General features: G+C 35.8%; 1 protein-coding gene across 4 annotated transcripts in view; it reads left to right on the top strand.

Annotated features, from left to right (window-relative positions):
- SMCHD1 (structural maintenance of chromosomes flexible hinge domain containing 1) overlaps positions 1-19,653 on the top strand; it is a 169,622-nt gene that overhangs the window by 72,364 nt on the left and 77,605 nt on the right. For all 4 annotated transcript variants that reach the window (XR_006209810.1, XM_007089496.3, XM_042961837.1 and 1 more), the window contains exons 26-32: positions 3,960-4,108; positions 5,025-5,113; positions 5,691-5,809; positions 9,679-9,846; positions 16,855-16,980; positions 18,974-19,053; positions 19,288-19,445. Coding sequence is in view for 3 of the 4 variants with exons in the window: in XM_007089496.3 (XP_007089558.1) it covers positions 3,960-4,108; positions 5,025-5,113; positions 5,691-5,809; positions 9,679-9,846; positions 16,855-16,980; positions 18,974-19,053; positions 19,288-19,445 (889 nt within the window). In the remaining variant the exon portion in view is untranslated. The remainder of the gene's footprint in view (positions 1-3,959; positions 4,109-5,024; positions 5,114-5,690; positions 5,810-9,678; positions 9,847-16,854; positions 16,981-18,973; positions 19,054-19,287; positions 19,446-19,653) is intronic.

Below are 19,653 nucleotides of genomic sequence, written 5' to 3'. Positions count from 1 at the left end.
CTGCTCATGGAATGGAAGAATAAATATTGTCAAAATGTCAATACTACCCAAAGCTATCTACACATTCAATGCAATCCCAATCAAAATTGCACCAGCATTCTTCTCGAAACTAGAACAAGCAATCCTAAAATTCATATGGAACCACAAAAGGCCCCGAATAGCCAAAGTAATTTTGAAGAAGAAGACCAAAGCAGGAGGCATCACAATCCCAGACTTTAGCCTCTACTACAAAGCTGTCATCATCCAGACAGCATGGTATTGGCATAAAAACAGACACATAGACCAATGGAATAGAATAGAAACCCCAGAAATAGACCCACAAACGTATGGCCAACTCATCTTTGACAAAGCAGGAAAGAACATCCAATGGAAAAAAGACAGTCTCTTTAACAAATGGTGCTGGGAGAACTGGACAGCAACATGCAGAAGGCTGAAACTAGACCACTTTCTCACACCATTCACAAAAATAAACTCAAAATGGATAAAGGACCTGAATGTGAGACAGGAAACCATCAAAACCGTAGAGGAGAAAGCAGGAAAAGACCTCTCTGACCTCAGCCGTAGCAATCTCTTACTCGGCACATCCCCAAAGGCAAGGGAATTAAAAGCAAAAGTGAATTACTGGGACCTTATGAAGATAAAAAGCTTCTGCACAGCAAAGGAAACAACCAACAAAACTAAAAGGCAACCAACGGAATGGGAAAAGATATTTGCAAATGACACATCGGACAAAGGGCTAGTATCCAAAATCTATAAAGAGCTCATCAAACTCCACACCAGAAAAACAAATAACCCAGTGAAGAAATGGGCAGAAAACATGAATAGACACTTCTCTAAAGAAGACATCCGGATGGCCAACAGGCACATGAAAAGATGTTCAACGTCGCTCCTTATCAGGGAAATACAAATCAAAACCACACTCAGATACCACCTCACGCCAGTCAGAGTGGCCAAAATGAAGAAATCAGGAGACTATAGATGCTGGAGAGGATGTGGAGAAACAGGAACCCTCTTGCACTGTTGGTGGGAATGCAAATTGGTGCAGCCGCTCTGGAAAGCAGTGTGGAGGTTCCTCAGAAAATTAAAAATAGACCTACCCTATGACCCAGCAATAGCACTGCTAGGAATTTATCCAAGGGATACAGGAGTACTGATGCATAGGGGCACCTGTACCCCAATGTTTATAGCGGCACTCTCAACAATAGCCAAATTATGGAAAGAGCCTAAATGTCCATCAACTGATGAATGGATAAAGAAATTGTGGTTTATATACACAATGGAATACTACGTGGCAATGAGAAACAATGAAATATGGCCTTTTGTAGCAACATGGATGGAACTGGAGAGTGTGATGCTAAGTGAAATAAGCCATACAGAGAAAGACAGATACCATATGGTTTCACTCTTATGTGGATCCTGAGAAACTTAACAGAAGACCATGGGGGAGGGGAAGGGAAAAAAAAAAAAAAAAGAGGTTAGAGTGGGAGAGAGCCAAAGCATTAGAGACTGTTAAAAACTGAGAACAAACTGAGGGTTGATGGGGGGTGGGAGGGAGGGCAGGGTGGGAGGGAGGGCAGGGTGGGTGATGGGTATTGAGGAGGGCACCTTTTGGGATGAGCACTGGGTGTTGTATGGAAACCAATTTGACAGTAAATTTCATATATTAAAAAATAAAAAAAAAAATAATAATAATAAAAGAAATTATGCCTTTAAAAAAAAAATTTGAGTATAGTTGACATACAATGTTATGTTAGTTTAGTTAGGTTACACACAACCTAGTGATGACAAATTTGCCTCTTCACCACGACTGTAGCTACCATCTGTCCTGTTATGTAGTTATTACGCTATCGTTGACCGTATTCTTTATGCTGTACCTTTTATTCCTATGACTTACTCATTCCATAGCTGGAAGCTTGTACCTCCCTCCCCTTGACTCATTTTGCCGAACTCCCCACCCCCCTGCCCACACCTTCCCTCTGGCAACCATCAGTTTGTTCTCTGTATTTATATGTCTGATTCTGTTTTTTGTTTATTCATTTGGTTGTTACTGTTTGTTTTTTAGATTCTACTTATGAGTGGAATTATATGGCATTTGTCCAACTTATTTTACTTTGTATAATATCCTCCAGGTCCACCCATTTTGTCTTATATGGCACAATCCCACGTGTTTTATAGCTGCATAATATTCCACTGTATATATACACCACATTTCCTTATCCGTTTGTCTGTTGATGGACACTTAGGTTACTTCTATATCTTGGCTGTAGTAAATAATGTTGCAGTAAACATAAAGGTACATGTATCTTTTTGAACTAGTGTTTTGTTTTCTTTGGGTAAATACCCAAAGTTTTTGTTTTCTTTGGGTATTCCACCCAAATAGTGGAATTATTGGATCATATGGTATTTCTACTTTTAATTTTTTGAGGAACCTTCATACTGTTTTCCAGAGTGGCTGCACCACTTTATATTTCCAACAGTGCATGAGGGTTCCTTTTTCTCCACATGGTTGGCAACACTTGTTATTTCTTGTGTTTTTTTATTTAGTCATTCTGACAGGTATAGAGTGATATCAGTGTAGTTTTGATTTGCATTTCCATGATGATTACTAATGTTGAGTATCTTTTCATGTGTCTGTTGGCCATCTTTATGTCTTCTTTGGAGAAATAGGTATTCAGGTCTTATGCCCATATTTTAATCGGACTCTTTTTTTTTTTTTGGTATTCAGGTGTAGGAGTTCTTTATATATTTTGGATACTAACCCTTTAGATACGTCATTTGCGAGTATTTTCTCCTATTCAGTAGATTGTCTTTTAGGTTTGTTGATGGTTTCCTTTACTATGCAAAATCTTTTTCTTTTCATGTGGTCTCAGTAGTTTATTTTTGCTTTTGTTTTTCTTGTCTCAGGAGACCTATCTAGAAAAATGTTGCTATGGCCAGTGTCAGAGAAATTACTGCCTTTGTTCTCTTCTATGATTTTTATGGTTTCTGGACTCACATTTGGGTCTTTAATCCATTTTGAGTCTGTTTTTGTGTATTGTGTTAGAAACTGGTCTGGTTTCATTCCTTTACACATAGCTGTCCAATTTTCCCAGCACCATTTATTGAAAAGACTGGCTTTTCCCTTTGCATATTCTTTCCTCTTTTGTCCTAGATTAATTGGTTATATAATCGTGGGTTTGTTTCTGGCTTTCTATTCTGTTCCATTGATTTATGTGTTTATTTTTATGCCAGTATCATACTGTTTTGATTACTACAGCTTTGTAGTATGTCTTAAAATCTGGTACTATGATACCTCCAGCTCTGTTGTTCTTTCCTAGGATTTCTTTGCCTATTCTGGGTCTCCTGTGGTACCATACAAATTTTAGTATTATGTGTTCTGCCTTTGTGAAAAATACTGTTGGTATTTTGATAGGGAGTGCATTGAATATGTAGATTGTTTTGGATAATATGGACATTTTAATAGTATTCTTCCAGTTCATGGGCATGGAATATCTTTCCCTTTGTTTTTGTCATCTTTAGTTTCCTTCATCAGTATTTTGTAGGTTTTGGAGTACAGGTCTTTCACCTCTTTGGTTAACTTTATTCATAAGTATTTTATTCTTTTTGGTGTAGTTGTAAAGTGTTTTTTTTTTTTTTTTAATTTCTCTTTCTATACTTCATTTTTAGCATATAGAAACATTTCTGTTTTCTGGGTGTTAATTGTATATCCTGCCACTTTACTAAATTTATTACTTGTACTAGTTTTTTGGTTGGAGTCTTTAGAAGAGGGAGAAACTTCTTAATCTCACTAATATATGTATGAACCACCGTCATTTATGGTCCTAAAGGGACTTTCTTTTTCTTTGGAGGTGGTAAAGATGGGTTATAATTTAACTTTGATTCTTCAGTAAGATAAGTGGCATTAGGAGTACATTAGGCTAAGCTTTATATTATTCTTAGGTCTAAAATTTCTCTTTTAGGTTAATTGGACTCCTGAGATTAACAAAGAACACTTGCTACAGGGTCTGCTTCCTGATGTACAAGTACCGACATCTGTGAAAGATATGCGCTATTGCCAGGTTTCATTCCAAGATGATCATGTGTCTTTGGAAAGTGCATTTACAGTAAGGTTTGTGGGCATATTATATTTTGAGGTAATTCAAAATTCAGCATATGATAACAAAAATACTTGTCTCCAAAGCACACCAGTGAAAGTTATTTTTAATGTAGAAAAGATTGCAATTTCTGTGAAATAAGGTAGGTTGTCTTTGGAATAAAATTTCACAGGAGATAGTGATTAATTCATCAGTCTTTTCACCTCTTTGGTTAAGTCCATTCCTAAATATTTTATTCTTTAGTATACCCTGTGCTTAATGACCCTCTGGTATCTGTAAGAACTAGAACTGTCATTAAAGGAAAGCCCTCCTAGTGCAAGCAGCAGTGAAAACACCTGTGAAATGACAGATATTAAAAAATATAAAAGATACAGCGTGATCAGTGTGTTGCTCAGAAGGAAAAATTCTTTCATTGCTCGTGATTAAAGCTGAGTCCTACCAGACCACTATGTATTACTGATAGAAAAGGGAAGACTTATGTAAATATATATAGAAAAATCTTTTACCCTGGCCTCAGTTTCTCGCTCACCTCTTCCAGTAACCTTATTCACTTGAATTCCTCCATCCGTTTTCATAGTATTTCCAGGCTCCATAGTTGAGATAAAATTTTTAGATATACTGCTCTCCACCTGCCACCTGATCTCTTGATGACTTATTTTTACTGACCCACCTTTTCTTTCTCAGTTCTCTAGTCATAATTTCCTTTTAATCCAGCGTGGATGCTATGATTTAACACTTTGCAAGCTGTCTTTTCTCTGTTTCCATTTAGTTTAATAGTGATGTTATATAAATTGAGGTATTTTTGGAGGGGTGTTGTATTTAAGATTTAGAAAGTGAGTGATATATATATGCTTACTCTTTAGCATATTAAAACTTAAGTTTTTTCTACAGTCAAAGGTAGAACTAAAGCCTTTTCTTAACTAATTTCAGGCCCCTTCCTGATGAGCCTAAACATTTAAAATGTGAGTTAAAAGGAGGAAAAACAGTACAAATGGGCCAAGAGCTTCAAGGAGAAATAGGTTAGTATGGTCTGCATTTTTTCTTTAAAATACTTTTAGAATATGTGCTTACCTACATTCACATTTTGGCATACATGATCTGAAAGGAAAGCTTTGGTTTTATATACATTTGGTGTTTTAAAATCTATTGTTAGAAAAGATTGCTGTGTTTTTACTGTCTTTGCCTAGGCTGACATAACTTTAAAATCATTTTGGCAAAAATAGTTTCTTGGGAAAATACTGGTTTTTGTTAGAATAATAATAGTTAACATTAAAACTATTAAATTAAAAGTGCAAAGTAAACGTATCAGTGAATTCACGTTTATTTTTCTTACATTTAGAATATTACCTGAATTAGAATAATATTGAATTATTTTCTTCAAATTTTGTAGTAAGATTAACGATTAACATCAAAATAGTGTTATATTTAATAAATATAAGCATACTTAAGTAGATTGTTGATTTTTTTTTTTTTGGTAGCGATTATATAAGAAACAAGTATTATTTTTTACAAAAAAATACATAAGAGGACAAAGTTACAGTGGTTTTCCTAAGCATAATTTTAAGTGTTAAAATTAAACTTTCCTTTTTTATATAGTTGTAATAGTTACAGATCAGTATGGAAATCAGATTCAAGCATTTTCACCAAGTTCTTTATCTGCGTTGGGAATTGCTGGGGTTGGACTTGACAGCTCCCATTTGAAAACTACTTTTCAGGTATGATTACTTTTCATAGCAGTTGGCTTATGCCATTGGTTTACATTTAACAACATTTGGGAAAAACTAAAATAACCAAAAGAGGTTTGATTTTGGTGTTAACAATGCAAAGTCACAAAAGGGATTAAGAAGGTTTTGTTATGATCAACTTTAAACATATGCAAAAAATAGAATAGCAGAGGTAATCCCCATGTTTCTATCACTCAGCCTCAGTAATCACCACTTTCCACTTCGCCATGTCTTTTTTTTTTTTTTTAAGTTTATTTTGAGAGGGAGCGCGTGCACAAGTGGAGGAGGGATAGAGAAAGAGGGAGAAAGAGAATCCCAAGTAGGTTCTGCTCAGAGCCCAATGTGGGGCTCTATCCTACCAACTGCGAGATCATGACCTGAGCTGAAACCAATCAAGTGAGCCACTCAGGCACCCCATCATTTTGAAGCAAATTCCATACGTTATAATGTCATCCATACATTGGTATGTCATACATGAAATGTCATCCATAAATATTTTGATATGTATGTAAAGGTAGTTTTTCATAAATAAATAAAATTTTAGTGCTTACATCCTGCATTAAACAGGATGCTAGTGAAAAAATTGGGGAAATTTACAGCTGTGCAGTTATTTGAGATTAGCTTGAAAAAAAATTACTGTAGTGGAATCGTTTCAGTTTAAAACAAGCAAACATGATGTATTCTGCTTGGAAAGATCAAAAACAACTCTCAGGGAAAAAAAAGATGTGGGAGTCCAGGCTTTAAGGAACCTGCCAGGCCATAGTAGGTGAGAAAGGAATTCTAAGGCCCAAGTAAAGCTGAATCCAGTTAAGGCATTTAATGCTTTTTAAAAACTCTTCTTCCTTTTAGAGTCTCCATTACAGTCTTTAACCTGACAAAGTAATCATAAGAGTAGTCTCTTTGTTGCCCTTCCTTACTAGAGTTTCTTATTCTCACTAATCTGTTGATGGTATTCTAGTTCTCACGACACAACTCACTATGTCTTAGTGCCAAAGAACTTTTAATGATGTTTTGTTTACTTTACAAAGATAAAGTTTAGTGTTTGACTTTCAAGTTTTTGCATTATTTATCTCCACCCTATGTATATATGAAATCAGAAGATAACTATGTTTCTGCTGTATGCATGAGCAACCTGTGCCTCCTATCACTTTATGCATAGACACCCATCTTCATTCAATAATTTCTCCTAAATTATAACCTGCCTTCCTGCCTCTTCAGTTTTCCCTATTAGATTCCCATCAGCACGTAAACATGCTGTCATATTTCTCATCTTTTTTTTTTTTTTAAGTGTATTTATTTATTTTGAGGGAGTACGTAAAGTGGGAGAGGGGCAGAGAGATGGAGAGAGAGAATCCCAAGCAGGCTCTGTGCTGTCAGTGCAGAGCCTGATGTAGGGCTCAAACTCACAAACCGTGAGATCATTGCCTGAGCAGAAATCAAGAGTTGGACACTTAACTACCCAAGATACCCCTGTCTTACCTCTCATCTTAAAAGACAAATTATAACCCCCCCCCCCATCAAAACATCCTTGGGCTCTAATCCCCGTCCATCTGTTGCTCTCTTTCTCTTCTTTCCATGGTGTAACTCCTTGGAAGAGTTGTATATACTGTTTCCACATCCTTTTTTGTCATTCTAAGGCAAGGCACTCATCATTTTTTTTTCCGTTTCACCTGACCAAATCCATTGTCCATTTTCCTTTCTCATTTTATGCCACCTGTTAGATCTATCAGCATTTTATACTGTAAATTTAGACTTCATCTGCTTAGTATGGACTAAAATATCCTAAAGTATCCTACCACAGCATAATCTCCCACCTTTCTCCATAGCTCATTATTCTTCAGCCAAGGTGACTTACTTTCTTCCTGTTGTCATTTTACAACTGAGGTATACCATCTTGACTTGTTTTCAAGCATCAGGAGTCTACCCCCAGTCTCTACAGAGAAAAAAATCAGAGGCTTCTGTTTTAAAACTATTTTTTTAATAGTGTTTTTTTCTAAATAAAAAGTAGTTTTAATATGTTATTGATTCTTCAAATTATTTCTGCATTTGCATAAAATGTACTGCTATTCTGAAGTACATTCCTTTGATAATTTCAGCATTAGACCATAGCACCTTTCAGAATTTTATATTTAATTCTATTTGAACTCATCTACAGTTTGTAAATGCATATACAAATTTCCTTTTCAAGATTGGAAGTAAAACCAGAATAACTTCCAACAGGACTTAAACAAGAAATCATGTCTTCAAAAAGCCTTTTAATGATTCACTAATAAATATGGAATTCTAGGTTATACTTTATATATTTTCAGTTATCAGTATGTTTTACTAATGAATATTTGTTTTCCAGATATTGAAAAATTCTGAAGTCATTGGGGTTTGAGTGGAAATTAAGTTTAATTATTTTGCAGTGTCTTTGTACAGAAAATGTTCTACAAACAGTTGAGAATGTCAAACATGAAATTATTTTCAGTTATCAGTATGTTTTACTAATGAATATTTGTTTTCCAGATATTGAAAAATTCTGAACTCATTGGGGTTTGAGTGGAAATTAAGTTTAATTAATTTGCAGTGTCTTTGTACAGAAAATGTTCTACAAACAGTTGAGGATGTCAAACATGAAATTTTAACGCTGATTATTAACATCTGATGGAGTAGGGGCACCTGGGTGGCTCAGTAGGTTAAGTGTCCGACTTCAGCTCAGGTCATGATCTCACAGTCCGTGAATTCCAGAGCTGTATCAGCTCTGTGCTGATAGCTCAGAGCCTGGAACCTGCTTCGGATTCTGTGCCTCCCTTTCTCTGCCCTTCCCCCTTCCCCTCTCTCTTTCTTTCTCAAAAATAAACATAAAATTTTTTTTTCAATCTGATGGAACAGATTTGTGCTCATCACAAATTTGAGATAAAATTGTTAACGGTTGGGGCGCCTGGGTGGCTCAGTCGGTTGAGCGTCCGACTTCAGCTCAGGTCACGATCTCATGGTTCGTGAGTTCGAGCCCCGCATCAGGCTCTGGGCTGATGGCTCAGAGCCTGGAGCCTGCTTCTGATTCTGTGTCTCCCTCTCTCTCTCTGCCCCTCCCCCATTCATGCTCTGTCTCTCTCTGTCTCAAAAATAAACATTAAAAAAAATTAAAAAAAAAAATTAAGGGTCATTGTTAAAATGAATACTAGGGTACTCGTGCCACTGTGGAATTAGTTTATATCATTCCATCACATAGCAGAAATTATAGACTAGTTTCATTGATTCCCATTAATATGCTGTGAACCTGAAATTGGGCAGTAACAAATCAAAGCCCCTACCTTCTTGGAGATCACCTTACAATGGGAAGAGCATGCAGTAGGTAGGAAATGAGGGATAAGAAAAATAAAATGGGGTAGTGGAAACAGTACCATTATATAGGGTAGTCAGGGAACACCCCTCTGATTAAGGTATCCTGTATGCAGAAACCTAACGAAAGGCCACGTAGATTGGTAAAGAATTTTGCAAACATCAGGAAAGAACAAGTGCAAAGCGCACTTTTTGGGCAGCACACTATTGGGCAAGCACACACTTTGCTGTTTGGGGAATAAAAAGCAGATGGTGGAAATAAGAGGTTAATTAGGAAAAGAGGAGATAAAAAGACATAGCACCTTTTAGATCTCTCTCTCACAAAAAAGAAATTCAGCTTCTCCTTTCAAGGAAGTGAATTTGATAGTATGCCAGTATTGGTATGTGTGCAAATTATTTGCCATTAGTTATATGCGGAAACATATCTGTATGCATAGTGGGTTAATGACAACATTTTCTTTTTTTTTTTTTTTTTTTTTTTTTTTTTTGAAAACTAAACATTACATCCCTCTTTTCAATGTACCTTTCCTCACTAGGAAAATACACAAAGTATAAGTGTAAAAGGCATCAAATTTATTCCAGGCCCTCCTGGAAATAAGGATCTTTGTTTTACTTGGCGTGAATTTTCTGACTTTATTCGAGTGCAGCTAATTTCTGGACCACCAGCAAAACTTCTCCTTATAGACTGGCCAGAATTAAAGGAGGTAAGTAACTGCCTTGATTGAAGGAAAGAATTTACTATCACATGGCTTATTACTTTCAGGTTGTGAGTGGGTAGATATATTTTACTGTTGAAGTAACAGCAAATAGCAATGGTAACAATAACAAAAGGACAAAGTAATATTCTAAACACTTTGTTATTTAATTCATCACTTGTGTCCTCATTTGTTAAAGAATAGGGAAATAACTTGAACACTGAGAAATGTACAGTGTTATTTTTGCTAGAATTTAAATTAAAAATAATTTTTAAGAGTGTAATCACACCTTGAAATTTTATTACAGAAATTTTCGAACATGCATACAAGTGAAAATAGCATAATGAATCCCCAGGTTTAACAGTTACTGTTTTTTTCCCAATTTTGTTTCATCGTTCTGTCCTACCGTCTTAAAATGTTTTCTCTGGAGTTTGACAAAGCACATCAGATATCAAGTCATTATACACATGAAAACATTGGCATGCCTTCCTTTACAAATAGTTAAATCTTAAGTATAAACCTTGCAAATTTCTGTTAAATCTGTTGAGTTTTTACTAAATGTTTAGAATTCTGGTTTTCAAATATTTGGATTTTTGTTTTCAGTTTTGGTCTAGCAGGGCTCTACCTGTTGGTATGACAGCTTACATACTTTTCTAAAGGAAGATGAGCTTATCACCATGGTTATGGATGAAATTATTACTTTTAAAGGAGTACATCACCTAAGAAAAGTATACATTATCTGTGGTCTAGTTTGAGATTGCTCTTTTTGGTTTGTGAATTTAAAATAGATAAACAAGTGGCGACAGTGAGCTCTAAAATTTTTTTCTGTAATGTGTTGATTGAGGAGTTTTACTGTAAAGCCAGTGCTTTTTTATTTGGGAGCATTTATACTACATAAGTAATACACTTTGTGTTTAATGAAGTCAATAAAGGATTTGTTGGTTGATGACATTACGAAATAATTGTTTACCTTTGAGGTGGAAAAAATGTTGACATGTTCATCTTTTTATATGGATTTGTGTTGGGGAATGTCAAAAATAATGACAGTTTAACTCAAAAGATTTTTAGAAGATTAATTTGCAGATACCATAGAAATCCAGAAGCTTTAAAAAAACTGATTTCTCATTACGTTAGAGAAATGGTTATATGTAGATAAGGCTGTAAAAGTAATCACTGAATGTCTGGTATTCCTAAAATTTCCTAATTCTGTTTTTAAAAAATTTATTTAAGCTCAAGTTAGTTAACAATACAGTGTAGTAATATGTTTCAGGAGTAGAATCCAGTGATTCATCACTTATATACATATAACACCCAGTGCTCATCCCAGCAAGTGCCCTCCTTAATTCCCATCATCTGCTTAGCTGTCCCCTCACCCACCTCCCCTCCAGCAGCCCTCAGTTTGTGCTCTGTATTTAAGAGTCTCTTATTGTTTGCCTCCCTCTCTTTTTTTTTTATCTTATTTTTCCTTCCCTTCCCCTGTGTTCATCTGTTTTGTTTCTTAAATTCCACATGAGTGAAATCATGTGATATTTGTCTTTCTTTGATTGACTTATTTCTCTTAGCCTAAGCCATGTTGTTGCAAATGGCAAGATTTCATTTTTTTTTGACCACCAAGTCATAATTCCATAGTGTATATATACCACATCATCTTATCCATTCATCAGTCAATGGACATTTGGGCTCTTTCCAAACTTTGGCTATTGTCGATAGTGCTGCTATAAACATTGGAGTGCATGTGCCCCTTAGAATCAGCATTTTTGTATCCTTTGAATAAATACCAAGTAGTGCAGTTGCTGGGTCACAGGGTAGTTGTATTTTTAATTTTTTGATGAACCTTTGTACTGTTTTCCAGAGAGGCTGGATCAGTTTGCATTCCTGCTAACAGGGCCAAACTGTCCCCCTTTCTCCACATCCTCACCAACATCTGTTGTTTCCTGAGTTGTGTATTTTAGCCGTTCTGACAGGTGTGAGGTGGTATCTCATTGTGGTTTTGATTTGTAGTTCTGTGATGATGAGTGAGATTGAGCATCTTTTCATGTGTCTGTGTGCCATCTGGATGTCTTCTTGGGAAAAGTATCCATTCATGTCTTTTGCCCATTTTTTTCACTGGATTATTTGTTTTTGGGGGTGTTGAGTTGGGTAAGTTCTTTATAGATTTTAGATACTAACCCTTTATCCAGTACATCATTTACAGATATCTTCTCCCATTCCATCAGTTGCTTTTTAGTTTTGTTGACTGTTTCCTTTGCTGTGCAGAAGCTTTTTATCTTGAGGAGGTCCCAGTAGTCCATTTTTGCTTTGGTTTCCCTTGCCTTTGGTGACGTGTCTAGTAAGAAGCTGCTCTGGCCGAGGTCAAAGAGGTTTTTGCCTGTTTTCTTCTCTAGGATTTTGATTATTTCCTGTCTCATATTTAGGTCATTCATCCATTTTGGATTTATTTTGTATATGGTGTAAGAAAGTGGTCCAGTTTCATTCTTCATGTCGCTGTCCAGTTTTCCCAGCACCATTTGCTAAAGAGACTGTCTTTTTTCCATTGGATACTCTTTCCTGCTTTGTCAAAGATTAGTTAGCCTTATATTTGTGGGTTCCTTTCTGGGTTCTCTATTCTGTTCCATTGATCTATATGTTTTTGTGCCAGTACCATACTGCCTTGATGATTACAGATTTGTAATACAGCTCGAAGTCTGGAATTGTGATGCCTCCATCTTTGGTTTTCTTTTTCAACATTACTTTGGCTGTTTGGGATTTTCTCTGGTTCCCTATAAGTTTTAGAATTATAGCTCTGTGAATCTAGCTCTGTGAAGAATGCTGGTGTTATTTTGATAGGGATTGCATTGAATGTGTAGATTACTTTAATCGACATTTAGCAATATTTGTTCTTCTGATCCTTGAGCATGGAATGTTTTCCCATTTCTTTGCGTCTTCTTCAGTTTCTTACATAAGCTTTCTGTAGTTTTCACTGTACAGATCCAAATCAACCTCTTTGGTTAGGTTGATTCTTAGGTATCTTATGGTTTTTGCTGCAGTTACAAATGTGATCAATTTCCTGATATCTCTTTCTGTTGCTTCGTTATTGGTGTATAGAAATGCAGCCAATTTCTATTTCTTTGATTTTATATCCTGCAACTTTGCTAAATTCATGTATGAGCTCTAGCAGTTTTTTTGGTGGAGTTTTTAGGGTTTTCCATGTAGAGTAAGTATCTTGTCATATTGGAAGAGTGAAAGTTTGACTTCCTCCTTGCCAATTTGTATGCCTTTTATTTATTTTGTTGTCTGACTGCTGAGGCTACGACTTCCAGTACTATGTTGAACAACAGTGGTGACAGTGGACCTCCTTGTTGTGTTCCTGACCTTAGGGGGAAAGCGCTCAGTTTTTCCCCATTAAGGATGATAGTTAGCTGTAGCCTTTCATATAAGGCCTTGTGATGTTGAGATATGTTCTGTCTATCCCACTTTCTTGAGGGTTTTTATCAAGAAAGGGTGCTGTATTTTGTCAGATGCATTTTCTTTCTTTTTTTTTTTTTTTAATGTTTATTTATTATTAAGAGACAGACACAGAGCATGAGCAGGGAAGGGGTAGAGAGAGGGGGAGACATAGAATCTGAAGTAGGCTCCAGGCTCTGAGCTGTCAGCACAGAGCCCGACACAGGGCTCAAACTCACAAACTGCGAGATCATGACCTGAGCCGAAGTCAGTCACTTAACCAACCGAGCGACCCAGGCGCTCCTGTCAGATGCATTTTCTGTATCTATTGAGAGGATCATAGGTTTCTTATCCTTTATTTTATTAATGTTGTGTATCAGGTTGTTGGATTTGTGAATATTGAACCAGTCCTGCAGCCCAGGAATAAATCCTATTTGACTATAATGAATAATTCTTTTTTTTAATGTTTATTTTTGAGAGGGAGGGAGAGACTGAGCACAAGTGGGAGAGGGGCAGCGAGAGAGGGAGACACAGAATCACAAGCAGGCTCCAGGCTCTGAGCTGTCAGCACAGAGACTGACGCAGGGCTCGAACCCATGAACTGTGAGATCATGACCCGATTCGAAGTTGGATGCTTAAGCAACTGAGCCACCCAGGCACCCCAATGAATAAATCTTTTAACATACTGTTGAATTTGATTTGCCTAGTATCTTGTTGAGAATTTTTGCATCTAGGTTCATCAGGGATATTGGCCTATAGCTTTCCTTTTTATTGGGGTCTTTGTTTTTGGAATCAAGGTAATGCTGGCTTCGTAGAATGAGTTTGGAAGCTTTCCTTCCGTTTCTATTTTCTGGAACAGTTTGAGAAGAATAGGTATTAACTCTGCTTTAAACATCTGATAGGATTCCCCTAGGAAGCCATCTGGCCCAGGACTCTCTTTTTGTTGGGAGATTTTTGATAACTGATTCAATTTCTTTGCTGGCTGTGGACCTGTTCAAATTTTCTATTTCTTACCATTTGAATTTTGGTCGTGTGTGTCCATTTCTTCCAGATTGCCCAGTTTGTTGGCATAAAATTTTTCATAGTATTAACAACTGTTTGTATTTCTGTGGTGTTGGTTGTGATCTTTCCTCTTTCGTTACTGATTTTTATCTTTGTGGGTCCTGTCTTTTTGATACGTCTGGCTAGTGGTTTATCAATTTAATTATTCTTTCAAAGAACTAGCCTTCAATTTCATTGATCTGTCTACTGGGTTTTTTTGTTTCTATATCATTTATTTCTGCTGTTATCTTTATTATTTTCCTTTTTCTGCTTGTTTTAGACTTTATTTGCTGCTGCTTTTGTAGCTCCTTTAGGCGTGAGGTTAGGTTGTGTATTTGAGACCATTCTTGATTCTCGAGATAGGCCTGAATAGCAATGTACTTTCCTCTTAGGACTGCCTTTGCTGTATCCCACAGGGTTTCGACTGTCGTATTTTCGTTTTCATTGGCTTCCATGTGTTTTTTTTTTTTTTTTAATCTCTTTTTCAATTTCCTGGTCAACCCGTTCATTCTTTAGTAAGATGTTCTTTAACCTCCGTGTATTTTTTCCTTTGGTTGATTTCAAGTTTCATAGCGTTGTGATCTGAAAATATGCATGGTATGATCTTGATCTTTTTATATCGAGGACTGATTTGTGTGACCCAGGATGTGATCTATTCTGGAAAATATTCCATATGCACTAGCGAAGAATATGTATTCTGCTGTTTTAGGATGAAATGTTCTGAATGTATCTGAATGTATCTAATTAAATCTTGACCCTACCTTCCCCCTAATAGGATCTGAAGTGGAAAAGGGGAACTAATTTAACACCTAACTGATAAATAGAAAAAAATGTATAAATGTTACATTAATATACACATATGTTCTTTCATTTAGTCTTAACATTATGCACTTTTTAACATTCTTATTTTATAAATGAGGAATCTGAAATCCTGAAACATTAAGTTACATTCCAATATTAGAAAGTGGTAGAGGTTTGTAATTATGAACATTTGATTTTGGATACTTCCTCCTCCCACCCAACCCCCCCCACACACACTTTCTCTCAGACAACTCTGTGACTAACAGTTTAGGCTACAAGTCATTTATTAAAGAATATTCTTTAAAAGTAATTACTGTGTGATGGGTGGACAATGTGTTTAGGAATAAAGTACCATGATAATGTTTGCATTTGGAAACTGTCATTGATTTTTAAATTCAGGCTTTTAATAAACTTTGGCAGATGGAATATAGTCAACTATAGCCATGTAAAATTTGTGATCGTTAAGCATTTTAACTAAACTAGTCTTAAAGTTATTTTTTTAAGAAAAATTAAGTCCTATTCAAAACACATTAGTATTTTCCCCACTTTTAGCAACCTCCTAATTTGGTAACCAACTACCTCTAGTAAAGTGGGGCTTGGAGGAAGCAGAGGGAACATTATTAATAGGAAAGAGATGATAAATCAATTTTACTTTTTCACTAGTCGGTTCTCTCCAATATTTTTTTCAGCTTTTAAAATATGATACATAAGATTGGAACTTCATCAGGTTTCTTGCTAGGCACTGTGTTTCCTTTGATATGTTCAGTACAAATAGGTCAACAAGGAAATTCCCAGAATTACACAGCCGTTACATGGAGGAAAAAAACAAGTGTTTTTGTATAGATTATCAGCAACTAGTCCTATTTATGTATGTATGTTTGTATGCATTTTCTTTTTTTTAATTTAAATTTTATTTAGTTAACATACAGTACAATACTGGTTTCAGGAGTAAAATTCACTTACATACAACACCCAGTGCTCATCATAAGTGTCTTCGTTAAGTACCACTCTAGCCCATCTTCCACCCACCTCCTCCGTCAACCCATATATATGTCTTTTCTCTATCATTAAGAGTCTCTTGTTTGTTTCCCTCTCTTTTCTAGTCCTGTTTAATGAGTGGTAGAAAGCTGTGTATTACTGCTTCATGTAAAGTGCCTGAGTGCTTGTCCTTGACAGAGGAGCTAAACCATAGACAGCCAATGCTAAATCTGAGAACCTAAGATAAGCTTTTAAGTAATTCCTTTTTTTTTAAATGCTTATTTATTTATTTTTGAGAAGGAGGAAAAGGGAGAGAGAGAGACTGTGTGCGAGTTGCAGGAGGGAAATATAGAGGGAGAGAGAGAATCCCAAGCAGGCTCCACACTGTCAGCACAGAGCCCAGCATGGGGCTTGATCTCATGAACCATGAGATCATGACCTGAGCCAAAATCAATGGTCAGACGCTCAACCGAATGAGCCACCCAGATGCCCCCATTGAAGTCATTCTAATATGTAACTTTTAGGGATGTGTTAAAAGCCATAATGTCAAATGCTTTTTTTTTTGGACTTTTATTATTATTAATTACTTCTATAAGATGATGATCACTGGTGACAATATAATTCACTTTCAGAAGTCTATTTTAATAGATGAAGAAGCCATTTGTGATTAGAACCAAGATAAATTAAATGATCATTTAATAAGTGTACAAGTAGTAATTATATCATTTGGCACATATGCTTTAATGCTTTTGAAAATATTTATACCTGTTTTAGTCCATTCCAGTGATTAATGGAAGAGAATTACAGAGTCCTCTCATTGTTCAACTTTGTGATCAGTGGGACAATCCAGCACCTGTACCACAGGTCAAAATAAGTCTTGTGAAAGCTAACAATTTAAAGGTAAGTTTTAAAACATCCTTACATAATTTTCGTCTACTTAAAATTTTGGGTTTCGTTGTCATAATGTTTGTTATTAGATGTCATATTTTTAAAAATATAGTCTTACATAACCTTGATTATTGCTTAGTTTAAATCACCTTAAAGATTTTTCATAATTATTTTGAGGAACTAAACTTCATATCTTGCAAGCAATGTAATAATGGGCAGTATTCTACAGTTATGATTCTTTCAATACTAGTATGTATTTGGATTTCAGATTAGAATGAATAGATGACACTGAGAAAGTGAGTAAAGGCAAATATAGTCACCTACAATATGGGTTAAGGAATAGGCATTACTTGAGAAACTTAAGCTAAAGGTGATCAAAAAGCATCATGTGAGTACCTGTCCTCCATACCTTATGGAGTGCTTACCAGGGCCTGTGCATAGCTGCTAGACTTATACTGAGTTATATTCTAGGATATGGGGCAAGCATGAGTATCGCCTTGTAATGTTTGGGGGCAAACATAGTGCTTAATACCAAGAAGTCCTAGATTAGGTACCACCTGTTTACACGAGCACTGGGATTGCCAGCTTCTTGGGTTCTAGTGGGAACTTGGGGTGCCTGGTACAGAGTTGGAAGCCCTCCTGTGAGGGGAAATGGGAGAAGCTGCTTGTCCCTTGCAAAGTTGTATTGTGACATAGTCCCTCCTAATGAAGTCAATTAATTTGTCCCAGTCAGGTTGTTACCAGGCAGCACAGAGACAATTCCTGGGGTTGTCTTCAGCCAGGCTTAAGTATCCTTCTATGAACATTTTATCATTTTATTGGATAAAAACAGTTGAGATTATGTAAATATTCAGTTGTCTTAAAAATAATCCATTAATTCAATAAAAACTCATAACAGATTTCTAGGACCTGACACGTTGATCTTAAAAGTCATATGGGAGATTAAAATGCCAAGAATGGCTTGGGATCCACATAGACTTATTTTCATAGTAAAATAGTCAGGGTCAGTCTTTCTGTTAAGAAAGACTGTGGTATTGCTGCTATACACCCGGAAGTAGAAGACATGCTTCTTGGGCTTAGCAACAAGAATTTAGGAACCAGATGGAAGAAATACTTTGAGAAAGATGAGAGGTAAATGGATCAAAGGGTAAATGAGATAAGTAAAATAAAGGCTTTTATTTTGTCATTTTGATTGTGCCTTCTCATTTTCGCCTATTGCTTTTTTGCATGTACCTACCATATTACCTAATTTTTAGGTTCCATTAAGCAGAAATGGACATCAGAGCTTAAGAAAGAGTCTGATATTCTGCTACAACAGTTTACAAATTCACTTTTGTTGTCAGTGTTTGCGTTTAGGAGAGTTAAACTGATTATTATCTACCACAAATAAGAATATTAGTCTAGTTTCACAGAAGTATTTGTAGAAGGCTGAGAGATTCTTTTAACCAGTGATGAGTACCATTGATTTTTATTCATTGGAAAGTGAAAGCTTGGTTGTTACTAAGAAGGTAGTGTTGCAACAGAGGTCTAAGGAACACGTCTGAGTAAACATGAAGAGAAAGATGAGTAACAATGGACATGTTATCTTGATGCCTTGACTTAAATGTATATTTGTGGTATATTTATGTTTATTTCACCTGTGCCATTCCCCCACCCCACCTCCTCAGCCCCCATTTTGGAATGTACCTTCAGTGTTTGTATAACCAACCTTCACTTGAAATATCATTGCTGTTGAAGCAGTGAGCATTGAATTCTGCAACTTAGTAACTGAAATACACTAAATTATAGTTTAATTGATCAAGATGAGAAGTTGTCCTTTGGGTTAAGTAATTATATATTACATTATTTCTACTAGTTCAGATTAGGAAATCAAAGATTGTAGAAGTGTGTGCAAATACAAATGTTAAAATAATAATGGAGGAAAAGAACATTGTAATAGGGGAAAAGAATTTGTTCTCTAGAATTGTCTAATTAACCATTTTGTTTTGTTTTGTTTTGTTTTTAGCTTACTCCTTCAAACCAACAGCATAAAACAGATGAAAGGGGCAGGGCTAATTTGGGAGTGTTCAGTGTTTATGCCCCTAGGTAAGAACCAAAAGTTTGATAGTTATTAGTCATATAAAAATTGAGTTTTCTTATTCCTTGCCGAAGTTAAGAGTAATAATTAGCCTTCTATTTAGTGTTAGGTAGTAGATGGAACTGAACAGGAGTAGAGAGGTTTTGTAAATGAGTTTAACTTTGTATAAGTTGTCTCAATTTTTAAGCTATAACTATAATGTAATTAGAACTCTTTGTCTCTCTTTTTCTCCCTCCTGTTAGAGGAGAACATGTGATGCAGGTTAGAGCCATTTATAACAAAAGTAACATAGAAGGACCTATAATTAAGTTAATGATTCTTCCGGACCCTGAAAAACCTATTCGTCTCAATATTAAATATGACAAAGATGCTTCCTTTTTAGCAGGGGGTATTTTCACTGGTGAGTAAGTCACAAATTTCAAATAGATTTGTAATGATAATTGCTTTTTACACTAGTGGAATAAATTATTTATTCTAGATATCTAGCATGATGAAAAACAAGCCTGCATAGCATTTTAAATGGCAAAGAAAATGTTTGATTTAACTATATCTTCTTTCATCTCTATTGTACATTCCCTTAATGGTCAAGAATGAACGGAAAGTTTGTA

This window comes from Panthera tigris, chromosome D3, assembly GCF_018350195.1.
Source record: "Panthera tigris isolate Pti1 chromosome D3, P.tigris_Pti1_mat1.1, whole genome shotgun sequence".
Lineage (NCBI taxonomy): Eukaryota > Metazoa > Chordata > Mammalia > Carnivora > Felidae > Panthera > Panthera tigris.
The sequence above is the reverse complement of the archived record's forward strand: the minus strand, read 5'-3'. Positions and strand labels throughout refer to the sequence as shown.